The 22,657-nt window shown below is 47.0% G+C and overlaps 1 protein-coding gene across 1 annotated transcript in view; it reads left to right on the plus strand.

The window, feature by feature from the left end:
* The window catches only part of dpp6a (dipeptidyl-peptidase 6a), a gene marked incomplete in the record, with an annotated part of 126,346 nt that overhangs the window by 96,483 nt on the left and 7,206 nt on the right, over positions 1 to 22,657 (plus strand). The window contains 13 exon segments of the mRNA XM_024280482.2: positions 6,453 to 6,547; positions 6,819 to 6,893; positions 8,291 to 8,343; positions 9,914 to 9,995; positions 11,572 to 11,692; positions 17,937 to 18,091; positions 18,180 to 18,277; positions 18,573 to 18,696; positions 18,771 to 18,809; positions 19,685 to 19,792; positions 21,092 to 21,183; positions 21,541 to 21,588; positions 21,655 to 21,773. Coding sequence (XP_024136250.1) covers positions 6,453 to 6,547; positions 6,819 to 6,893; positions 8,291 to 8,343; positions 9,914 to 9,995; positions 11,572 to 11,692; positions 17,937 to 18,091; positions 18,180 to 18,277; positions 18,573 to 18,696; positions 18,771 to 18,809; positions 19,685 to 19,792; positions 21,092 to 21,183; positions 21,541 to 21,588; positions 21,655 to 21,773 — 1,209 coding nt within the window.

Raw genomic sequence — 22,657 nt, forward strand, 5'->3', positions numbered from 1 at the left:
ATGTTCAGATGTTCAATCAGATGTTCATTAGCCTGTCGGGACGTGGCGTCCATGTGAGGTCATCACATCGTGGGTCGTGTTACCACAGGAGTTATTTCTGCTTAAATGAAAAGGTCAAGAGTTCATCTGCATGTCATGTTATTAACATGGCTTTTAAATGTGAATAAACTCGGGATGAGTATCAGTTTTAAATTCCAGAAACGATTCGATTCACAAGAGCCTGAATCAATTCAATCACAAGGTTTTTATAGTCTTTCAATTCAGTTTAATTTAGAGTTTACACATTAATACACATTTGTTTAGAAATACATGAATAATCTACTATATGTTTTGAACATATTTATATTAATCTGATCCAGTTCACATCCTGTAAATGTATCAGTGAAATAATGAGATTGTTAATATCATCCAGAGTTATATGGATTCTCTAAAGAAGTTCTAACTAAAATCTTCAGATCATTAACTTTGTAAACATTGTTCTGCTTCTCCTGGAGGACGTTTCAGTTTGACCACTAGGTGGAGATCACGCTATAGGATTTCAGCTTATTCCAGAAGAAGAAGAAAGTATGAGGAAAAAACAATGTTTTAGACCACAAATGGTTACTTTAAAAATGTTAGCATCAAGCTAGCAGACATTAGCTTTATGTTTTAAATTGATTTATATCTTTATGAATCGATTATTGATCTATTGAGCTTAAATTGATTCAAGTCTATGTTATTAACCCAGTCCTAGAATAAACTGTAACTGTCTAATAGTTTAGTGTGAAGATGAGCTTCAAATGGACAGAGAACGTTCACCGTTTTATTTCTGTCAAATCAGTTTTAAGTTCACGTTTGTATAACTTCTTCACCTCTGGAGGAAAAACTGAGAAATGCTTTTTCTCTGTGAATCAGCTGATCGCGTAAACAGTTGCGGTAGTCAAAGGGACAAAGGTTGAAAACGTGAAAAGGGGGATCCTGTCGAGGATTCCTGCTAATGATTTCAGGTGCAAATGAGGTTTATTGCGGCAGGGGGAGGGACTTCCACCGCCATGTTTCTTCTCTGCGGCTCTCTTGAAAAGTCCTGTTGGAAAAGAGTTTCTGATGCTGCAGAGCTGCTGTATCTGAGACAGCTGATCTCCAGCTGGACTTTGGCTCGGCAGGAGTCTGTCTTTGATCGCGGCGCTGATCTGATCCGAGTGAGGATGGACTCTCAGGTAAACAAGCTTCAGGTAACCAGACATTTTCATTAAATCCAAATGAAGATGGAAGGAAGCAGCCAGACGCTGCGTTTGGATCAGAGCTAATGGAGCGAGCCAGTGACTGGCAGCCCCGATAACCACCAGCGACTGAAGCCCCGCCCACCGCTGCTTGCTGGGTTTGTTCCTGTTTTAGTTCACACGCTGCCGTTTCATCTCTGAGTTCAGTCATTCGACTCCATCAGCAGCAAACCGGGCCCATCGGTTCTGCTGATGCGAGGAAACGTGTTTGTAAAGGAAAAGGTTTCAGTGAAGCTGGACGGGTCGCTGCGGTTCTCCTGAGCCGCCCGGGTCGCCTCCATCACTCCCAGCCGGGGTCACGCTCAAACGACCTGGAAGCAGCGAGGAAAATCCAATTCCGTCCAGAGTTTAACTGCGTGACCCGCTAACCTCCTGCTAACAACAAAGTTTCAGAAACGGCGAGGCGCTCCGGCGCCGTGTGTGGAGGTGACGGCTCAGATGGAGACCTCACTAAGGAGTTTTCCAATCCCAGGAATGACGGCGTCCGTCCTTCAAATGCTGCTGATGTTCTGATCCGGCTGCAGCTTTAGCTGTCAGAGGTTATCCAGAACCACGAGCCGCTCTGACCGACGATGATGAGAGTGAACGGAGGATTTCTGTTAACACCTTCTAGTTCTCTGCAGCTCCTTCATGTTTGTCTGCAATAAAATAACATTTTCACTGTAAAGATCTACTCATCTGTCAAAGAAACGTTCAGATCCATTTGATGTCAATCAGTAAATGAACTCAAAGTTGTCGTCAGATGAACTCTGAAGAGTTCAGAACGTTCTGCTGTGAAGACGTTCAGGATTCTGAGGTGACTTCTTCTGAAACAGGAACTGAACTGAAGAGTGTCTGAAGGTTCAGACGAGTGAGTCTTAACTTCATATATTTGTGATTTAAGCTCCTCATTCTCTTCTTTCTTGGATTGAACCTTTAATGTCTGACAGGAAAGAAGGTTTCTATTGGAGAGGAATGAGGTAAACAAACCAGCTGCTGCTCTGTGTTCCCAGAATGCATCCTGCTCTGGACCACCTGAAAGGAAGACATGAATATGCATTCAGGCGTACATGAACCGGCTCAGGCTGCTGAATGACTCCCGTGTGTGCAGCAGTTCAGCCATTGATCGGTTCAGTTCAGTTCGGGTCAGAACCGCACGCTTTCCAAGAACCCGCCTTGTGTTTTCTCTGCCGAGGTCAGCGGGCAGCAGCAGTGGAGTCTGCAGGACGAGAGACGCCATCAGTCCAGAAGAAGAAACCTGAGAGTCTCGGTGTGGGATGGAGGACGGAGCAGCAGAAGAGGGTGGAGCTTAGAGTTCAACCGTCATGGTTTTAACTTCACCTGGATTCAGGTGAACTCTGATAGTAGAACCTGACAGACAGACGAGGTCTACAGCTCTGTGGATCAGGCCAGGTTTCTGTGACTGGAACTGTTTAGGATGGAGAACAGAAAGAAGACGTACCTGAACCTGAACTCTAAACCTGAAACATCCAATCAGATTCTTTACGTCACTGAGGAGAGAATCTGAAACAACCTGAGCTTCAGGTGAAGCTGACAAACCTGCATCTGCAGAAGAGACGAGGCATCCATCATCCATCCTTCATCCATCCATCATCCATCCATCATCCATCATCCATCCATCATCCATCCATCATCCATCCATCATCCATCATCCATCCATCATCCATCCATCATCCATCATTCATCCATCATCCATCCATCATTCATCCATCCTTCATCCATCATCCATCCATCATCCATCCATCATCCATCCATCATCATCCATCATTAATCCTTCATCCATCCATCATCCATCCATCATTCATCCATCATTCATCATCCATCATCCATCATCCATCCATTATCCACCACCCATCCATCATTCATCTATCATCATCCATCATTAATCCTTCATCCATCCATCATTCATCCATCATTCATCATCCATCATTAATCCTTCATCCATCCATCATTCATCCATCATTCATCATTTATCATCCATCCATCATCCATCCATCCATCATGCATCCATCATCCATCCACCATCCATCCATCATCCATCATTCATCCATCATTCATCATCTATCATCCATCCATCATCCATCCATCCATCATCCATCCATCCATCATGCATCCATCATCCATCCATCATCCATCCATCAATCTTTAGAACCCCCTGAATCTTTTTTATAGTGATGTGGCTGCTGGAGCCTATCCTAGTGTCCGTGAGGTCGTATGGACTTCCTCTGTTGTTCATGTGGTTCATGGTGTGTTTAGACTTCCTGTCTGACTGAAGGTCAGCGTCCATTCTTCAGTTCCTCTGGACTGCAGTCTTCCACGAGTGAAGTCTAAATCACCTAAATTACCCATAAATCTCTGTCCTGCTCTGACTCAGGTACCCCCCTCCCCCTGTGTGTACCTGTCCCCTCCCTCATGAGCTGAGCCCAGGGCCGCTGTATTAATAAGACACAGTAGCATGGAAAGCTATAGATCAGAGCAGAAAACGGCGCCCTGGGCGGATGCACGGCGAGAGAGGGACGAGGCTGACGGAGGAGAAGAATCGTCTTTGAAAGAGTTGAAGAGGTGAAGGAGGAGCGATAAGGCCTGAATGATGAGCTGATCTTATCTGGGGGATGGAAGGATGGAGGAGATCAGCGGCGTATCTGATGTGTCTGGAGGCGTGTGGTTATGGGGATCAGGAAATCTGACGCAGATAAAGATGAAGGAGGAGCCTGAAGATGCAGGTGTCTGAGTTCCAGCCTGATCCTGGAAACAAAGCTCCCCGCCGTCCTCGCGGCACCCCGCCGTCCTCCTGGCGCTCCCCGCCGTCCTCCCGGCACTCCCCGCCGTCCTCCCGGCGCTCCCTGCCGTCCTCCCGGCGCTCCCCGCCGTACTCCTGGCGATCCTAACAGGAACGCTGCATGACCATCCCGGGTTCTGGTGACCCCACCCACTGGCGTGGAGCGCTCATGAATCCGAGGGGCAATAGGACGGGGCAGCATGCTCGACACGGGGCAGTTTCCACCTGAAACATGAACCAGGACTGAGTGATGGTTCTGATCCGGCTCTGATGCAGACTGTAGCGGATCTGATCTGATCAAACTGAGCTGAATCTTGGGTGTCTTTGTGCCACAGCTGAGATCAAAGAGATGATTTTGGAGTTAACTGTTTTCAACTGTTTTCTTTAATGTTCTTTATTCAACTTTTGAGACATAAAAGTTTGTGTCAAATAAATCTGAATATTTCAGATATTCTTATGAATGTGAAGCTGAATCAGCATCAAAGCTTCTTTCTCTTCACTAAAGTATTTCGACGTTCAGCTGAGCTCGGGTCACTTTGACCCCTCAGCTGTATTTGATACTTATGTGTAAAAAAACAAAACAAGGATTCATGAAGGATTTCATAATCCTTAGTCTCCCTTCTTTAATCTGTTCTAATCCGATTGGACTCTAGTTTCTGCTTCAGAACCAGTTCTGGACCCAGTCCAGCTGGGCTACAGGTCACCATGGTAACCTCTACACTAGGACTCAGCTGTGAAACAGAAAAAGTTCTGCCTGCTGTAGAACAGACGATAACAGAACCGATCCTCAGCGGTTTGTTCCAGACGTGTCTGAGCTTCAGATTCAACTCAAAGAGTTCTGTGGTTTCGTCTGGAGGGTTTCTGGTCGTGTTCACACCAGTTCCAGGTTAATCCTGATTCACAGCTGTTTCCACTTCAGTTAATCTCCTTCAGCCTCTGAAGTTTCTGCTCTCTTCTGATCCGTCACATTTTGGATTCTCCTGTTTTTTTGGTCAAGTTTCAGTTCTTTAAATATTTGAAGTTTCTGTCAGTAAGCCTGGTCTCCTGCGTTTGTCTCCTCATCATTACCAACAATGCATTGCGTCGGTGCTGCACCAGCATCAGTTGCAGGTCGCGACTCGTTGGTGTTTTGTCAGATATCAATCCAGGGATGAATTCCCGCTGTAATTACTAAAAACCGATCTAGTGCTCTGGGTTATAAGATCAAAAGGACACGTACTCTCTACTTCACTGTCATTGTATTTAGACTCCAGATGTGACATCATGAAGTGAAAATCAAATCAATACAAACACGATGTCTGTTTATAACTCTACTGTGTTCTGATCGTGAAAATGTATCATCTAAACATGTTTTTATTACAAAAATTATTCAACAGCAATGCATTGTGGTCTATATTTGCTAACATCGCCACCATCGATGCACACAAGTTTTTTGCAAAGACTTCTGGGAAATGTCTAGTGCCCTGTATTTTGGAATAGTAGATCCAGACGTCCTAGAAAATGACCAAAGCTCTTGATAGTGAGAAGTGAAGGAATGTGGACACAGTGTTGGTCTCCCATCGACACTAAGATCAAACCTCAAGAGAACCAAAACCCTCAGACCTCATCCAGCGTTTCCAGAAACTTCCCGTGTTCTGTGTTCAGATTCACGGCGCGTCCCTCTGGTCCGGTTCTGTGGTTCTGGGACGGACCTGCTGGACTGAAGGCTACGTTTCATTCAGGTAGACTCAGGTCCATTCCTGAGGACAGCGCTGGAATTGTAGGAACAGGAAGTTCCTCAACTTTAGGAACCAAACCCTTTCAGAGATGATATTTTAACGACTTTTAAATGTGAATCAACTGTAAAGGATGAGCTTAGAATGGACGAAGAACGCTCATCGTCTTGGTTCTGTCAAGTCAGCGTTAACAAGTGTTCACGTTTGTATGACTGCACTGGTCACGTCTGCAGAGAAAGCAGAAGAAATGTTGTTGTTTTTCTCTGTGAATCAGCTGATCAGAGCCGGTCAAGTGTTGTTGTTTTTCTCTGTGAATCAGCTGATCAGAGCCGGTCAAATGTTGCTGTTTTTCTCCGGGACGGAGAGTGTCCCGGAGAAAAAACGTCAAAAATAGAGAAGAAACGGGGAAATGGGTCAAAATTTCAAATTGGGGGTTCGAGTTGAAGACTTCCAGCAAATGTTTGTTTTGTGTTCGGCGCCGGCAGGGGGAGGGGCTTCTGGCTGTTACTTTTCAAGCTCGCTGTTTGTGACTCTGGCGGTAGATGCATTAGCAGGAGGACAGAGTTTCTGTCCCATCAGCTGAGCCGTGCGTCCGGCTCTCCACAGGTGGAACTCCTGCACGGATGAACATCAGCAGCGCCGTTGTGGCGTTCCCCGTTCACGGCAGCTTCCTGACCTCACACCCGTTCTCTGTTTCAGATAATGAGCTGCTGTACCGGAACCGCGACGGCGACGTTGTCAGGCTCAGCGTGGACTCCAATGAGCAGACCGTCCTGGTGCATAACAAGAAATTTGTAAGTCCTGCCCACCCGTGACCTCTGTGACCTGCTGGGACAGTCTTTGTTCAGGCAGCAGATCAAAGCTGCTTGATCACATGATTCATGATGGCGGTGAACCAGCAGAACTCCTGATATCTGGACGACCACACGCAGCGTGATGTGGAGCACGGATTAATGCAGCCCTCATTTGTTTCAGGAGCAGAGTCATCCGTCAACGTTAGCCGCCGTCCAGATGAATGACCGCCCGCTGTGAGGTTTGAATTCATTCCTCTCCCTCTGCTTCCAGGAAATGTACAAAGCCAGCAAGTATGAGGTGTCCCCCGACCTGAAGTACGTGCTGCTGGCCTACAACGTGGCGCCGGTGAGCTCCTCAATTACCTGCAGGCATGAGAGTGGAATGATGCTGGAGTGTGAGCGGCTGCCGCACGCCGGCGCCCCCGGATCTACACAAACAAACACCTCTGCAGAGCGGGAGATGAGATCCGCCGCCAGAGCGGGAAGCGGCGGCTGGAAATCCATCATTTCTATGCACTCAGAGAATAAAGTGACTGCGGCGCTCTGCCAGCCGTGTGATATGCATCAAAGCAGTTCTGCTCTAATACAGCACATCAGATACGGGCGCCGTTTGTCCGGCTGCTGCTTCCTGTTCTGCCTGACTGAGACAGAAAGTCTGAGCGGCGCTGCAGCGTCTGCTGACGGCGGCGGTGAAAGGAAATACTCAGATGTGTTGGATCGCACGTCTTTCATTTGTTATCAGTGTTGATCGTGCGTCTGCATGCCGCGTCCGTGCACGCTCATGCATGCATCATGCCTAAAGCAGGATGGATCACGTGCACGTCCATACTAACAGATGTGCCCGCCCCCATGTCTGAACGAGTCCCCGGAGAGGGGGGGTCATGGATGTGACGGGACGTTGGCGTCTGTAGAATAAGTCCGTCCACTTCCTGTCTGGATGAGGCGGCGTGTGAAGGATCTCTGAGTCACAGTAGTGATGGCAAAGTTACAGATACACTGTGACCTTCAGTGACCTTCAGTGACCTTCACTGGTCCGCAGAGCGCGAGGACTTCAGAGGGGAATATTTTAACAGCAGAGATGTACATTTTTGTTTCTTTCAGAACATTTTTGCGTCTGCAATATTAACGTTTTCAGATACGTAGTGTCTCATCTCACTTTCGCCCTATCTTTGATTACGCAAATGCAAAAATGTGTTGAAAGCAAAAAAGTTTTTGAAAGAAATATTTTGTATTTTCATTTGCAAATTCTGAAATTCAGCACTTTACATTTTGTTTGGAATGTAGAACATTTTGATCTGAAATCTGTCACTTTAGCTTTCAGTATGATATCACAAAATCCCTTCATAGCTGCGGTGAACCGGCGGCGCCGTTAGAGCCGCGGCCGGCCTGCAGCGCCGCGATCGCAGCTCATCTGTTTCCATGCTCCATCTCAGCTGTTTGTCATGATGGGATTTCTGCTGATAATCGCTGTGGATTTATGAGCTGCTCCCACACTTCCACTCATCAGGAGTCTGCAGCCGTCAGCGTCCTCGCTTTACATCGAGAGGACGCAGCTTTAGCCTCGGTAGCAACAAGATAACGACACGTCAGGAAACGTTTCAGCAAAACAGAAACTCTGCAGACGCAGCGTTAAAGCAGTGAATGGATTGGAGGTTTCTTTTGCCTTAAAGAAGGAAACTCGTTGTGTTTCTGTTGAACCCGAGTGCTGAAGCTGGACTAACGTCTGCCGTGTGTCTCCTGCAGGTCTACCAGCATTCCTACACGGCGTTCTACATCATCTGCAGTCTGGAGACTCCGTAAGTCAGCAGCTTCATCCTCTGTCAGTCAGGCTGGGCTTAAGATATGCCCCGCCCTCAGAGCCTCCGGCCGTTTCCACTGACTGACGGGCTGACCGCTGCTCCGGTCATCGACTCCATCAGACCCCCCCGTCCCCCAGAGCTGCTTCCTCCTGACCCCACAGAGCCCCGAGAACCGCCGCCGGCGCCGTGTTAACGTCTATTATTGACCAGAACACGCACGAGTGTTCCACCCCGTTTAAGAGGTGGAGTCCCAGAATGCATTTGGGCTGAAGGTGAAGGAAGCTGAAGTGATGAAGACCGCTCCTCCTCCTCAGCTCTGTGGGGCTTCAGGAGCAAACTTCCATTATGGAGCTAATGATGAGTGCAGGTGACCCCCCCCCCCATGTTAAACCCCGTCAGGAACCTGCTGCAGGTCTCCATGGATCCGTCCGTCTCCTGAACTCGTTTTGTCCCTGAGGAGGTTCTGAAGTCCAACCCGGCTGCTGAGAGCAGCAGAAACAGCCTGAAGCTAAAGCTAGCAAACCGTTCAGTTTGTACTATCACCCCCCCCCCACCAGCACCAGGTCTGCAGAGGTAAACTCTGTTCTTCAGAGCAGCTCCTCGTTCTGCAGGAACCTTTGGTTTTCTGGTCTGCTCTGGTTCTGCTCAGAGGTTCAGATGTTTCCAAACATTCGTGTTTCCAACAGTTTCAGATCCGTTTTCTCCAAAAACACCAAACATGTAACAATCACCTGATCTTTAGAGGAGACGTCCTGGAAATGGGCTGCACGGTGGTCCAGTGGTTAGCGCTCTTGCCTCACAGCGAGAAGGCCCCGGTTCGACTCCCGGCTGGGACCTTTCTGTGTGGAGTTTGCATGTTCTCCCCGTGCATGCGTGGGTTTTCACCGGGGACTCCGGCTTCCTCCCACCGTCCAAAAACATGCTTCATAGGTTCATTGGTGACTCTAAATTGTCCCTAGGTGTGAATGTGTGAGTGAATGGGTGTGTGATTGAGGCCCTGCGACGGACTGGAGACCTGTCCAGGGTGAACCCCGCCTTCGCCCTTCAGTAACCGGGATAGGCTCCAGCACCCCGACAGGGACAAAGCGGTCAGGAAAATGAATGAATGAATAGTCCTGGAATATTTCCTATAACCGTCTGTCCACGACTGAACCCAAAGCCTCAGATCTCCTGGATCTCCTGGATCTCCTGGATCTCCTGGATCTGCTGGTATGAGAATGAACGTCTCTGTAGAGCAGAAATCCACCATCCAGCTGCTCTGGCTGAAGTGTTTTCTGGGTTTAAAGAGACCCAAACTCTTCAACCATCTTCAACGACAGAAATGTCAGCTTTCAGTGCTGCCCCCCCGTGCCCCCCACCCCCCGGTTGATGACCTCATTCGTCTTCAGCTGCAGACGGAGACAAAGAGGCGGTGACTGCTCTAATTCAGCAGCCTGTGCTGCTCAGCAGCGGTGACACAGCTCCATGCCGCCAGGATTTACAGCTGCACTTCCTTCCTGGGAGAGCGCCATCAGCTGCTGCGGACGGATCCGTCCAGAGTTCACATGTTCCTTCTGTGTGCACACAGGGAGACCTGGAACCTGAACCCTCCGGAGGTCCGGAACGCTCAGCTGCAGTTCGCCGGATGGGGACCCAAAGACCAGCAGCTGGTAAGACGTGTTCTCCTCCAGATCGACGTCACTGCAGCTGCAGAGAGGACCTTCGGTCATCAGAATCATCAGAACCGCCTCAGAACTGCATCAGAACCACTTCAGAACCGCCTCAGAACCACTTCAGAACCGCCTCAGAACCACCTCTGAAGTCCAGATCAATCAGCTGATCATCCATCTTTACAGTCGTCACATTTACAGGATTTCTTCATTTTTCTCATTTTATTAAAGAAATGTTCAGATTTTATTCTGATTTTTTAAGGATTAATTCAAACAGTTTAATGAAAGTTTTGATCCAAACGTCTGAAAAATGTAATAAATGTTATTCGTAAGAATCAGAGCAGAGAATTGTAACTGACACAGTAAAACCTTTATTGGACTCAAAGTGAGTTTGGCTCCTAAGTCTTTGTCTGAACTTCTCCATATTCATTTATTGTTATTTTCTTAAACATTCATGGTCTGAGGGATCATGAGGTTCTGAACTGGAACCAGGAATTTTGTTTCCATTATTTCAAACTTTCCTGTCTGTAAAGTTTCATTCGAGAGAGAAATCTCCGTTTGGACGTCTGTGTTCAGGCAGATCAGATTACTTGAGATTTTAAAGCATTTAAAGCATCAAAGGAAGAACTTCAGTGGTTCAGAGAGAAAGCTTCTCTTTGTCGTCGGAGTAACAAACATCTTTATCGTGAGTCCGTTTCCTTCCTAATCACCTGTGATCTCAGGTGAAGCCTCAGCACTGATTCTAGATGACCTTCAGTCATGGGGGTCTCAGTGTCCCTGCAGAGCGGCCGGACCCCTGAGGGGGCGTGTCCATCGTGTGACTTCATTCAGCATCTGACTCGTGTCCCGCCTCAAGAGCGTCTGCAATTTGACAAACTCGTGACATTTTCTAAAACCATGACTTGACTCTCTCCCAGCTGAGACTGAAGCGTTTTCCTCCTTTTATTCGCCTCATTTGACGACACACATGCTCATAAATGTGGAGCTGCTGTAGCTGGAGCTGTTGTAGCGTCAGACAGGCAGACCTGCTCCACAGAGGCCGTCCTGAAAATACTCTGACATTCCGCAGACATGAGATTTACCGTCGACGCGCTGGCGGTCTGACAAACCGCCTGATAAGGAACCACATCTGGAGTTTGCTGATGTGTTCCTCTGACATGCGGTCGATTCTGCTGTGATGGAGGGAAACCGACTAATAGATCTGCTGGTGGAAATCCAGGATAAGAAAAACGAATCTGCTTTCCAGGTTTATGTATGAGCAGAGGTGGTGGTTGTTTTAGATTTCAGTTATCTGAGGTAAAAACGGAGGTAAAACATCTGTCTGAGGACTATATTAGTGCTCAGGCTTCCAGAGATTGCTTAATATTGAACTCCCAAGATGCATTTTTCTCTGCGGTTATCTGCACTGGCAGACATTTTATGCTGCAGTCGGCAAAAAAACAAGAAAAGATTTTCTGTTCTGCAAACATGGAGGCAAACGGCTGAAGGTTTTACTGTTGAGGAACATCTTTATTTACCTTCCATCTCATTAACGCTGATGAAATCTACTGAATCCTCTCCATCTGTTCTCGCCCAGATCTTCATCTTTGAGAACAACATCTACTATCGCTCGGAGGTGAAGAGCCGCTCCATCCGGCTGGTGTCTTCTGGGAAAGAGGGGGTCATCTTCAACGGGCTCAGTGATTGGCTGTATGAAGGTAGGGACTGTCGAAGGGAGAAACACTCTTCAGAACCGAGCGCAGACAAGTTTGAAACTTCTCCACAACAGATCTGGTTTTACATTTGAGATGAACTTTATCGGTTTGTGAAAATTCAAAGGATTTTTGTTGCAGTTTTTTTCAGAAAAACTCCTAAAAACTAAAAAACCAAAAAGAAAAATATGGTATATTAGAAAGTCTTAAGAAAACAAACAGCTTTGAAGTGAAAGATAAAGTCAAAGTGTTGAGAACCATGAAAATGAATCTGACATTTTAATCCTAATCTGCAGATGATCAAGATCACCAAATCTTATAGGACTTTGACCTCATGTTTATGTTGAGTTTAAAGTATTTGTTCTGAAGGTTAAATATCAGCTTCATTTAGGATGTTCTTTGGTTTATAAAATAAGATGTATGTGTGGAGAGAGTGTGAGACGTGAACGTTTGAGATCATCAGGTCTCCATGTTTCTCTGACCTCCCATCGTTCTGCTGGACCTCATGCAGGTTCATAGCAGCTGCTGCCGAAACCTTCAAGATGCTGAGAGGAGATCCGCTCTCCAGTCTCAGTCCCAGAAACCTCTGCTGCTGTCGAGTCACATTTAGACTAACAAATACAACTCCTGAACTGCGTTTGCAGAAGAACGAATCCACTTCCTACTTACAAGAGTCAAATAGAAAAACTGAATTTTCTTCTGTTTTTCAGCTTTAAAATGAATGTTCTGTACGTCAGACATTCGTGTTCATTCTATGATTGTGTGTGGTGAGATCATGCGCATCAGCAGTGCACATGATCACATGCTGCTCACTGATTGGAGCATCTGGTGTCTGCTCTGCTCAGTTATTGGTTGATTGATGTCTGGTTGGTTTTTGGTTTGTGTTTCGTCAGTGTCCGATGTTGGTTGGTTAGTGCCAAATTGGTGTTTGGTTGGTTTCTAGCTGGTGTTTGTTTGGTGTCCAGTTTCAAGAAGCAGGTTAAACAAATTTAGAGTTGAAACCTGAACTCAGAGAAATCCCGCCAAACGCCCCGGTCTGGGTGCTCGGCGGGATTGCCCGGCGGGCGGTTTCTCTCCGTGGCTCCATGGCGGGTGCTGGGGGATCTTGGCTGCAGCTGCTGCCCCGGCGGGGGGTCTTGGCGTGGGGATGGCCGGGCGCTCCCCCCCTGAGTACATTCCATCACCATCCACCTCAGTGAAACATAAACACTCACCTGAGCACAGGTGTCAGCTCACCTTAGCACTAATACAGTAGTGTGTGTGACAGAATCTTCTTCTTCTTTTCCTTTGGGCTTTTCCCTTCAGGGGTCGCCACAGCCAATCAGCTTCCTCCATCTGTCTTCAGCATCCTCCACTCTAACACCAGCCACCTTCATGTCTTCATTCACTGCATCCATAAACCTCCTCTTTGGTCTTCTATGTGGGACAGAGGTGGACAGGATTTTATGTCTGCCATGGACATTAGTGACACTCAAAAATCAAAGATAAAAAGAGTTCAGGACACTGTCTTGTGGGTCCAGATGACCCCACTTTTAATCTAAACAAGCTAAGGAGAGCGGAAGGGTTAATCAATCTCTAATCTAGCTCCTGCAGGAGGTCTCTGTTCTCCTCTTTAAACATTAATGCAGCTTTAATGCAGTTCTGACTCCCGACTCCTATTTTTAGGCCCTGAGAGCTCAGAGATGTTCAGCCTCGGTCCAGATGGATCAATGCGTCTGCAGAGAAAACCACCAAAGGTCCAAACTTCAGCTGGTCGTCCTTCAGTTCTGTTCAGTAGATTGATGTTTAAATCTATTTCTCACTAACTAAATGAAGACATTTTGTCTGTTTTTGTTTGGTTGTTTATAAATGAAGACGTAGGTAGGTAGGCAGGTATCAGCAACCTTAAACAGTGAAAGAGCCATTTGGGCTCATTTTCTACTGATCAGAACCTAGAAGGAGCCGCAGAGTTTTACTTTAGCCTTTAAGAAATCAGGATTTGCACTCATGGCCTTTTTTCATTAAGAAATATGCATTTTGCCTGTTTTTTGACACAAACAAAAACCAAAATATAAAAAGAACCTAGAACCTCTCAGATTTTTTTTTTTTTTTTACTAATTTTCAAAGTATTAGATGTTCTGTGCCAAAAGGATCATCTCAGTGCAGCTCTGAGCAGCAATGTTGTTCAGCAATAGATAATATGCGCTTTAACTCATTAAAGATCAAACTTTTTACCAAAGTTTTGCTTTTCATATAAAATCTGTTCATTCTGGAGGTGGAGTTGATCAAGACGTCTTCAGGTCAACAGGATGTAAAAACATACACAGTTTATCATCTATGTGAACCTCAGACATCAGTTTATTAATGTAACTAATCTAAACTAAATAAATGTTAGTAATCTTGACATTAAAACATTGCTTTTTTCATTTTTCTTTTATTTTGTTATTTTTTTCCCACTTTGTCCTCAGCAGTCTTACACTGCTGGCTTTAGTTATTTTAGTTTGGAGTTTGGTAGTCTTCGTTTACAGACTTTATTTGTTCTCTTTAGGTAGTTTGGTTTAGGAGGATCTGCTGACTCCGACCCTCGGCATGCTGGGTCATCAGTCTCCATGACTCATTTCATGTTTGTCCAAAGAGCCACATGTGGATCTGGAGCCGCAGGTTACAGACCCCTGGAGTAAATGTTCGGATTCTGTCATCCAGTTCTGGTTCTGACTGTCATCATGGTTCCAGTTTAAGGTGTTTCCGTCAGCACCTCCCTTTCTGGAGGAGCTCCGCCCCCATAGCTGATCTGATGGCAGGTCCAGAATCTGAAGACGGAGATTAAAACTCCGGAGACGAGGGATAACCGGAGCGCCGCTGGTGCAGAGGGAGATGGTGAACGGCGCCGACAGCTGATGACTGAATCTCCGCCGCGTTAACCTTGGCAAATCCACTGGAAATCCTTTCATTTCTATCAGAGATAAACCGCTTTTACAGGAGAATACCTGTGAGCCTGGAATAGATTTGGCTCGGCCCGGCGCTGGGGGGCACCTGAAGGGGGGTCAGGATCCACGCCAGCTTGTGTAACGTTTACCATCAGCAGAGCGGCGCTCTCCGTGTTAATGATGCGGCCGTCCTCTGGCCAAGGTCAGGCTGCGGCTGCGGCTGCGGCGCAGACGGCGTGCTGAGCTCTCCCGGGGCAGACGGGATGTTGGGGGGTGAAAGGTTGATCGAGGCCCCCCCTCCTCGTCCCACCTTAACCCCCAACAACGCAGAGGAAGAGGTGGGGGGAAATGAAGAGCAAAATTAAAGCGGAGATGGCGCCAGAGCGTCCCGGCGGCGTGTAATAGTCTAAATCACCTCAAGTGTTTTGTCATCTGTCTGCTGTCTGATTAACTGGAGCGGCACTGATACCGACACGTCCCGCAGACCGCCGCCGCCCCGGGAAACAGCTGTTTACCCGGCGCTGGCACGCCAAGATAAAAGCCGGCGCCGCTCTTGTTCCAGCCCCCCTCCCCCGCTGATGTTTGGCGAGAGGCTTGTTCCTGTTTATCAGTGTTTGTGTTGGCGCCTGCAGGCCAGGAAGCAACAAACAATCGGCGCCTCCCGAAAATTAATAACGAGGAATCCAGCGCTGGTTTGAGTCTGGAGATGAGAGGGGGGCAGGTGCATGATGGGAACTCTCAGCTGAGATGGAACAGATGGAGACGCTGAACCAACTGAGTGGCCCTGTGGAGGAGCGTCCGTCCTGAGACTGGAAGGTCATGGGTTCAAATCCTGATGATACTAAAGACTCTGAAGTGTTTTCCAAACAGGAAGTGTTTATATTTAATGTTCACAGCTGTTATGAGCACAGAGCTCAGCAAATATTAGAACATTTGATAAACTTCTTATTATCTGAACTTTTGCTCCATAGAAATATTGAGTGTTCAGAGGGAGGAGTCAGTGATCCAGTCGTCAGGTCCAGAACCAGAACCAGTTCTGAGTTCCTTAAACTTAAATAAAGAGAATCTGTCAAGTCTGAAGAACCGAAGGATTAAGGTCTTTAGTTTGACCTTTACAGGTAACATGACCTCATCCAGGTGAGCCAGTCAGACCAGAGTCATCCTCCACATGATCCCAGCAGGTGGATCCCAGCAGGTGGATCCCAGCAGGAGGATCTCTCTAGAACCACCACAGAATCTGCCTGATCAGCTGTCTGTGTTTATAGTCGCATCTGTTTCCCAGGTGAAGGAAAAGCCCCGCCCCCTCACCTGTCTGCACAGAAGCAGGTGTTTTCCTCTGTCGTATTTCTCCTGATTGAATCAGCAGCGTTCTGATGTGGTGTGTCAGCGCTGCCCCCTGCTGGAGGCGGCGTGCACGTGTTACAGAAACAATCAGCCTCATCACCTGTCAGAACACACTCCAGCTGTCGGCCTCCAACACCACTAATGCGTCCGCAGAGAACCGTCTGCGTTCACTTAGCAGTTAAGAAATCAACTCGGCGCCTCCTGCAATGTTTGATTTTCTTGATCTCATCAGCGCAGTCTGCCGGCGTCTGTCACCTCGCTCTGGTTATTTCCCACTGGCCACTTGACTCCTGCTGTCTCATGCATTCATAATGTGCTGCTCTCAGTGAATAATGCAGCTGCACCAGAGGAAGGAGCTCACCTCGGTGATCATCACAATGAGGCCGAGGAGAGAGGAGGAGCTTCCTGTACGCCTCCTCTTAGCGCTCCTCCGTTCTCCTGCGGGGCTCCGCCCTCAGACCAGAACCGGTACCGGGAACAGGACGGTCGCAGACTGATGATTTCACCTGTTGGAGCTTTTCCTGGAGAGGTGGAATCAAATCAAATCCTTGGTTTGCTGCGGTTCAGCTGTGTCGTCCAACAAGTTGACCTAAATTTCTGAAAATCTGTAGTAAAATTCTTTAAAAAGCTCTGATTCTTGCCAAGTCTGCAAAAATGTTTAGTGTTCCTTAAATATGAGCTGAACTCAAAATTAGCCCCAAAAACCTAAATAAACCAAAAAAAGTTAGTTTGTAGCTGAAATACGAGCTGAACTCCTAAAGAACCTGAAAGTCCTCATGAACTAAAAAGAATGTTCCTAAAATAGAAGCTGAACCTTTTTAAATGACCATAAAGATGAAAACAGCCCATGATTATATTTAAAGGATTGTTGCTACTTAAAATGTTAAATTTGAAGACGTTCTCCTTCATTTCCTGTGGGACATATTTTACTCAATATTTCAAAAACTATAAAGTTTATGAATAAGAAAAAACCAGCAGTAATGTCCTTAAGGAGCTGAACGTTTTGACTCAAGATTTCTGAAATCTGATTGAGTTTTGACGTTCTGAAAGACTTTAGAATCACTACAGTGTGAATGCTTTCTAAGCAATCACAGAAATACGTTCATCAAACTCAAACGTCTGAAGATGTTCTCAGTAAAGTCAGAATAACAAAAACCTTATTTTGAAGTTAGCTACGAGGATTTTTCTTCTTCCCACATTTCCTCCTTCACTCCTCAAACGTGAAACTCTCAGGAACGGCGCTCAGCCTGAAAACAGCCGCCGCTCTGCAGCCGCTGACACGTCTGCAGACACGTCTGCTGACACGTCTGCAGACACGTCTGCTGACACGTCTGCTGACTCGTCCTCGTCCCGCTCCTGCAGACGGTATTTGGGGCAGCGTGCTCTGAGGTGATTTATGAGCCGGCTGTTGGAAGAGTTTCAGGTTAAGAAGTGAGGGATCGTCCTGCTGATGCAGACGGAGCTTTGGAGAGTTTGATCGCTGACTGAGAACTTATTCTACTCTTGAGTAACAGAAGGTTCTAAAAGACCCAGAAGTGAAGATGCAGACGGAACAGAGACTGATGCAGACGCTAGTCAGCCTTCAGGTTCATGCTGAGAGAGAGCGAGCTGCTGCGGTTCTGACCGACCTGCTGCGGTTCTGACCGACCTGCTGTGGTTCTGACCGATCTGCTGTGGTTCTGACTGATCTGCTCTGGTTCTGACCGACCTGCTCTGGTTCTGACTGACCTGCTCTGGTTCTGACTGACCTGCTGTGGTTCTGACTGATCTGCTCTGGTTCTGACCGACCTGCTGTGGTTCTGACCGATCTGCTGTGGTTCTGACCGACCTGCTCCGGTTCTGACCGACCTGCTCCGGTTCTGACCGACCTGCTCTGGTTCTGACTGACCTGCTGTGGTTCTGACTGATCTGCTCTGGTTCTGACCGACCTGCTCTGGTTCTGACTGACCTGCTGTGGTTCTGACCGACCTGCTCTGGTTCTGACCGTCTTGTTCCCTCAGAGGAGATCTTCCACTCCCACGTGGCTCACTGGTGGTCTCCGGACGGCGCCAGGCTGGCGTACGCCACCATCAACGACACTCTGGTGCCAAAGATGGAGCTGCCGATGTTCACAGGAGCGCCGTACCCCACGGGGAAGGAGTACCACTACCCCAAGGTCCGTTCAGGAAACTGGACGTAAAGGTTTGAACGAACTGAATGTTTGGAGGATTCCGGGGAAAACGTCTTTGTGATCGTGTCTTCAGGCCGGAGAGGAAAACCCGCTGATCAGTCTGCATGTGGTCAACCTGAACGGCCCGCTGCACACCATCGAGATGAGGAGGCCGGACGACCCCAGGATCGGGTGAGGCGTTCGAGTCCCGTCTGCTCGTCAATTATGAGGATTTTTATTCAAAGAAGTCGTTCCAGTCAACACTCAAACTGATCACATCTGACCTCCGGACTCCTCCTGGTCTGATCCGGACTCCTCCTGATCCGATCCTAGTCTTCTTGATCTGATCCGGACTCCTCCTGATCTGATCCTAGTCCTCCTGATCTGATCCAGACTCCTCCTGATCTCATCCTACTCCTCCCGATCTGAGACCTCAGAGAGTTTCTCAGTCCATAACTTTTCTTTAGAAAGTTCTTCTGTTTTCCAGAGAGTTCTACGTGACCATGGTGAAGTGGGCCACCACCACCAAACTGGCCATCAGCTGGCTGAACAGAGCGCAGAACATCTCCATCCTCACGCTGTGTGAAGCCACCACAGGAGTCTGCACAAAGGTAGCCCCGCCCCCACACACCTGAGCGTTGGCAGCAGGTCCCTGAGGGCTGAACGTGTCCACCTGCTCTTTCAGAAACACGAGGATGAAAGCGAAGGCTGGCTTCACAGGCAGGTGAGAGCACGAACGGACCAGCGTCTGAGTGACTGTCGCCATGGCAACCATGCAGCACATTAACATGGAATCATTTAGTTTCATGTCAGTAACAGTAAGAAGTCTTTGATTTGTTCAGGGAATCTGCAGGAAAATCCAATAAACGGACGTGCACGTTCTTTCATTGTGTTACTGAAAGAACGTGCACGTTTTCAGGCGTGTCTCAGAGAGAACGTGCACGTTTTCAGGCGTGTCTCAGAGAGAACGTGCACGTTTTCAGGCGTGTCTCAGAGAGAACGTGCACGTTTCCAGGCGTGTCTCAGAGAGAACGTGCACGTTTCCAGGCGTGTCTGAGGAGAACGTGCACGTTTCCAGGCGTGTCTCAGAGAGAACGTGCACGTTTTCAGGCGTGTCTGAGGGGAACGTGCACGTTTCCAGACTGAAAGGAGGAGTCAGTAAACGTCACTTTGATCAGATTCTTCATTTATTTCTTCACTTTGAACGTTGGTCAGTTGCCATGACAACATTGTGTAGGCGGAGTCACCCTCACTTCCTCTCTGCTTAGTTGAGAGTTCAGCATTTTGTCAGTTTTGTCCAAAATCCAGATTTCTGGAAATTTCCCAGAAGTCTCTGTGTCTATAGACCACAATGCATTGGGTTTAACTGATTTATTTTATTTCTAATCACTGAACTCGTCAGAAGACACGAACAGACTTTAAAATCGATCCGGTTTTGTCTTCATAGAATAATTGATGCTTTAGCATCTTCATAAAGTAAGAGTGAAACGCGCTGAAGGACGTGAGTTTCTATGGATCAGGACTCTGAAGACTCATCATGTCTGCATCCACATGTCCTCAGCTGAACTTCTTCTTCTGCGGTTTTTCCCGCCGGTTCAGGATGAAGAGCCGCTGTTCTCTAAAGACGGACTCAAACTCTTCTTCACTCGAGCCATTCCACAGGGAGGACGGGGGAAGTTCTTCCACATCTCCATGTCCGTCTCCCAGGTGAGAGGAACGCTGTCAGGAAGCAGCAGGAGAGCTTTTACCGTACAATACGTACATGTGTATACATGGTACTTCCATGGTACTTGCTGTGTATTTATTTGGTCCATACTCATGTGTTACCTACTGGGTATTTACATCTTGTGTTAATGTCTCTTTCATTGTACTTAGTACAAATAATGTACCTTGAATTTACTTCTTCATGTATTTCGTAGTATTTACATGTGTAACAAGATAGTAGGTAAACAGAAACTGCTTTTGAAGTACTTTACAGATGAAAATGACCCAGAATTTACTCTCTACTTACTTATCAAGTTTATGTTTCGTGGTATGAAGATGGATAATTACATAATACTTATGTACTACCTTATTGGGTTTTCATTGTACTTACTGTTAAAAGGAGAGTATGTGAATTTTACATCTTAAGTTATTGTGTGTTTGTGGTACTTTCCATTTAAAAGGAGATAGTATTTACACAGAGAATACTTCAAGTAGAATGAAACTGGATTGTTAAAGAACATCAGCCCCATTTCTACTCTACTTACTGTAAGTAGATACAGTACTGCAGTCATAGATACTGGGTATTTCCACACGAATATTACTTGGTATTTACAAATGGTAAATGGTACATGGCATATACTTTACACCGTAAGTAAGGTGCAAAGTACCAGATAGTAAAGTGCTTCTTCACAGTACTTCAAATGTATTTTCTGTTTATGTACTATCTTGTTACACATGTAAATACTATGAAACATACAAGTGTAGAAGTAAATTCAAGGTACTTTATTTGTACTTATCTTGTTCTTACATGCAGTAAATACTATAAAAGACTCATTAACACAGCATGTAAATACCCAGTAGATACTGTGTAAAAACCCAGTGTGAACAGCACAAATACACAATGGATACTACTTAATTATGAACCAAATAGTACTATATAAATACCCACTAAAAAGTACCCTGTGAATACCCCGTAAGTACTGCAGAGGAAACGTTAGATGTGTAGATGGAGGATTGTTTGATTCTCTTTAGTCTGAGGAGTTCTTCCAACGATAAAAAAGTCAAACTTTCATCATTTTTACTTTATTTCTTCAGAAAAAACAAAAAAATAATTTTAGAAAATATTCAGACTAACTGTAGATGAGAAATTCTGAACTAAACTTCAGTGTAAACTGGATCACATGATCAGTAAAGGAACTGAGTTTTCCTCAGTACACATATACCGTCATGACAGTATTCTGTGTACCTGCAGTACAGGTGATCTTCATCCTTTACTGTCACTGTCCTCCTGTTCTCCTGCAGCCCAACACCAGCACTGACACGCTGCAGTCCATCACCTCTGGAGACTGGGACGTCACTCAGGTCCTGGCCTACAACGAGGACAACCAGCTGATGTGAGCGAGCGTCCGGTTGGAGCCACAGATCTAAACAGGATCAGTCTGAGCTTTTCACACTTCAGCACCACGGACAGAGACGGGGTTTAGGTCCTTCATGCAGATTAATCCAAACCCACAAGACATGAAGAAATATGTGGGCTGGGCAGTGGTGTAGCGGTCAGCACCGTCCCGTTCTGGTTCTCTCTCGTTCAGGTGTTGAGTCTGTGCTCGTGTGTCTGTGGTGGACTGGAAACCGTCCAGGTGAACCCTATCAGTAGCTGGATAGGCTCCAGCAACCCCGTGACCCTAAACGGATTCAGGATTTGGAAACCGGGTGGAAGGATGTGTTTTCATCCGACTGTCTTGTTCCAACAGATACTTCCTGAGCACTGAAGATGGCCCCAAGCGCAGACACCTGTACAGGTAAGGGGCGTGTCCTCCTGCTTTCAGTCGTGATGCGTTTGCCTGACCTCTGCTGTGGTCGAACAGCGCCGACACGTTTGGATCCTTCAACCGCCGCTGTCTGACCTGCGGCTTGCCCAGCGGCTGCGGCTACATCAGCGGCTCCTTCAGCTACAACATGAGCTACTTCCTGCTCAGATGTCGAGGTAACCATGCCCCGCCCCTCCCCCGCCGGGTTCTGATTGCTGAGAACCTCAAACGCAGATTCCTCCTGCAGGATCGACTTCCTCTAACCTCAGTTCAAAGCCTTTGTTTTGTTTGGCACTGAGCGGGAAAATGAAACGACCTGATAATTGCATCGATTTACATCAATTAAGTCATTTTTCTGCTCGTTTAGTGCACTGCACACCTCAATTACACGCTCTCCCAAAAATCAATAGAGAAGAGAAACGTCAGGAGGTCAGCTTCAGCCCTCACCGTTTCATTATTCGGACTCTCGTTTAACCTTTAATTATCCAGCAGGACAGATTCAGATTCGTATCCATAACTGGAGTCTGGCTCAACAACACCAGCTGTGGTGATGTGGAAGTGTCGTGTTTCACTAGTTACATTATGATGTATTATTATTATTAGAGTGTTTGTAAAGCAGCTGTGTGAGTGATCGGTCCTCATGGAAATACTTCACCTGCATTAAAATCCTTAAACATAAGCAGAGAGAACAGGAAGTGATGAAACTGTGAGCGGGTGGAGCCCCTCCCCCGACTGCTGTCAGGCCGAGATCGCCTAAAGATCAGACTAAACTGCTGTCGGGATCAGAGACAGCGCCGCGTGTCGGAGTCTCCTCGTCATGTTGGAGAATTGGAAATGAGTCTTTAATATTTCATCACACGTTTAGCGGCGGTCACCTCCGAGTCGCCGCCTGATTACCATTATTCTCAGATCAGACGGCGAGCGGCACATCCCGCCCTCTGCTGCCCCCCCGGCCGCTGATCTTCATGGATTTTTAATGCAGAACTCTCCCTTTCAGCAGCATTTGATCTAACGTGATGAGGTTATAATATCATTAGCATGGGGGGGGGGGGGGGGGGGG

This window comes from Oryzias melastigma, linkage group LG20 (assembly GCF_002922805.2).
Source record: "Oryzias melastigma strain HK-1 linkage group LG20, ASM292280v2, whole genome shotgun sequence".
Lineage (NCBI taxonomy): Eukaryota > Metazoa > Chordata > Actinopteri > Beloniformes > Adrianichthyidae > Oryzias > Oryzias melastigma.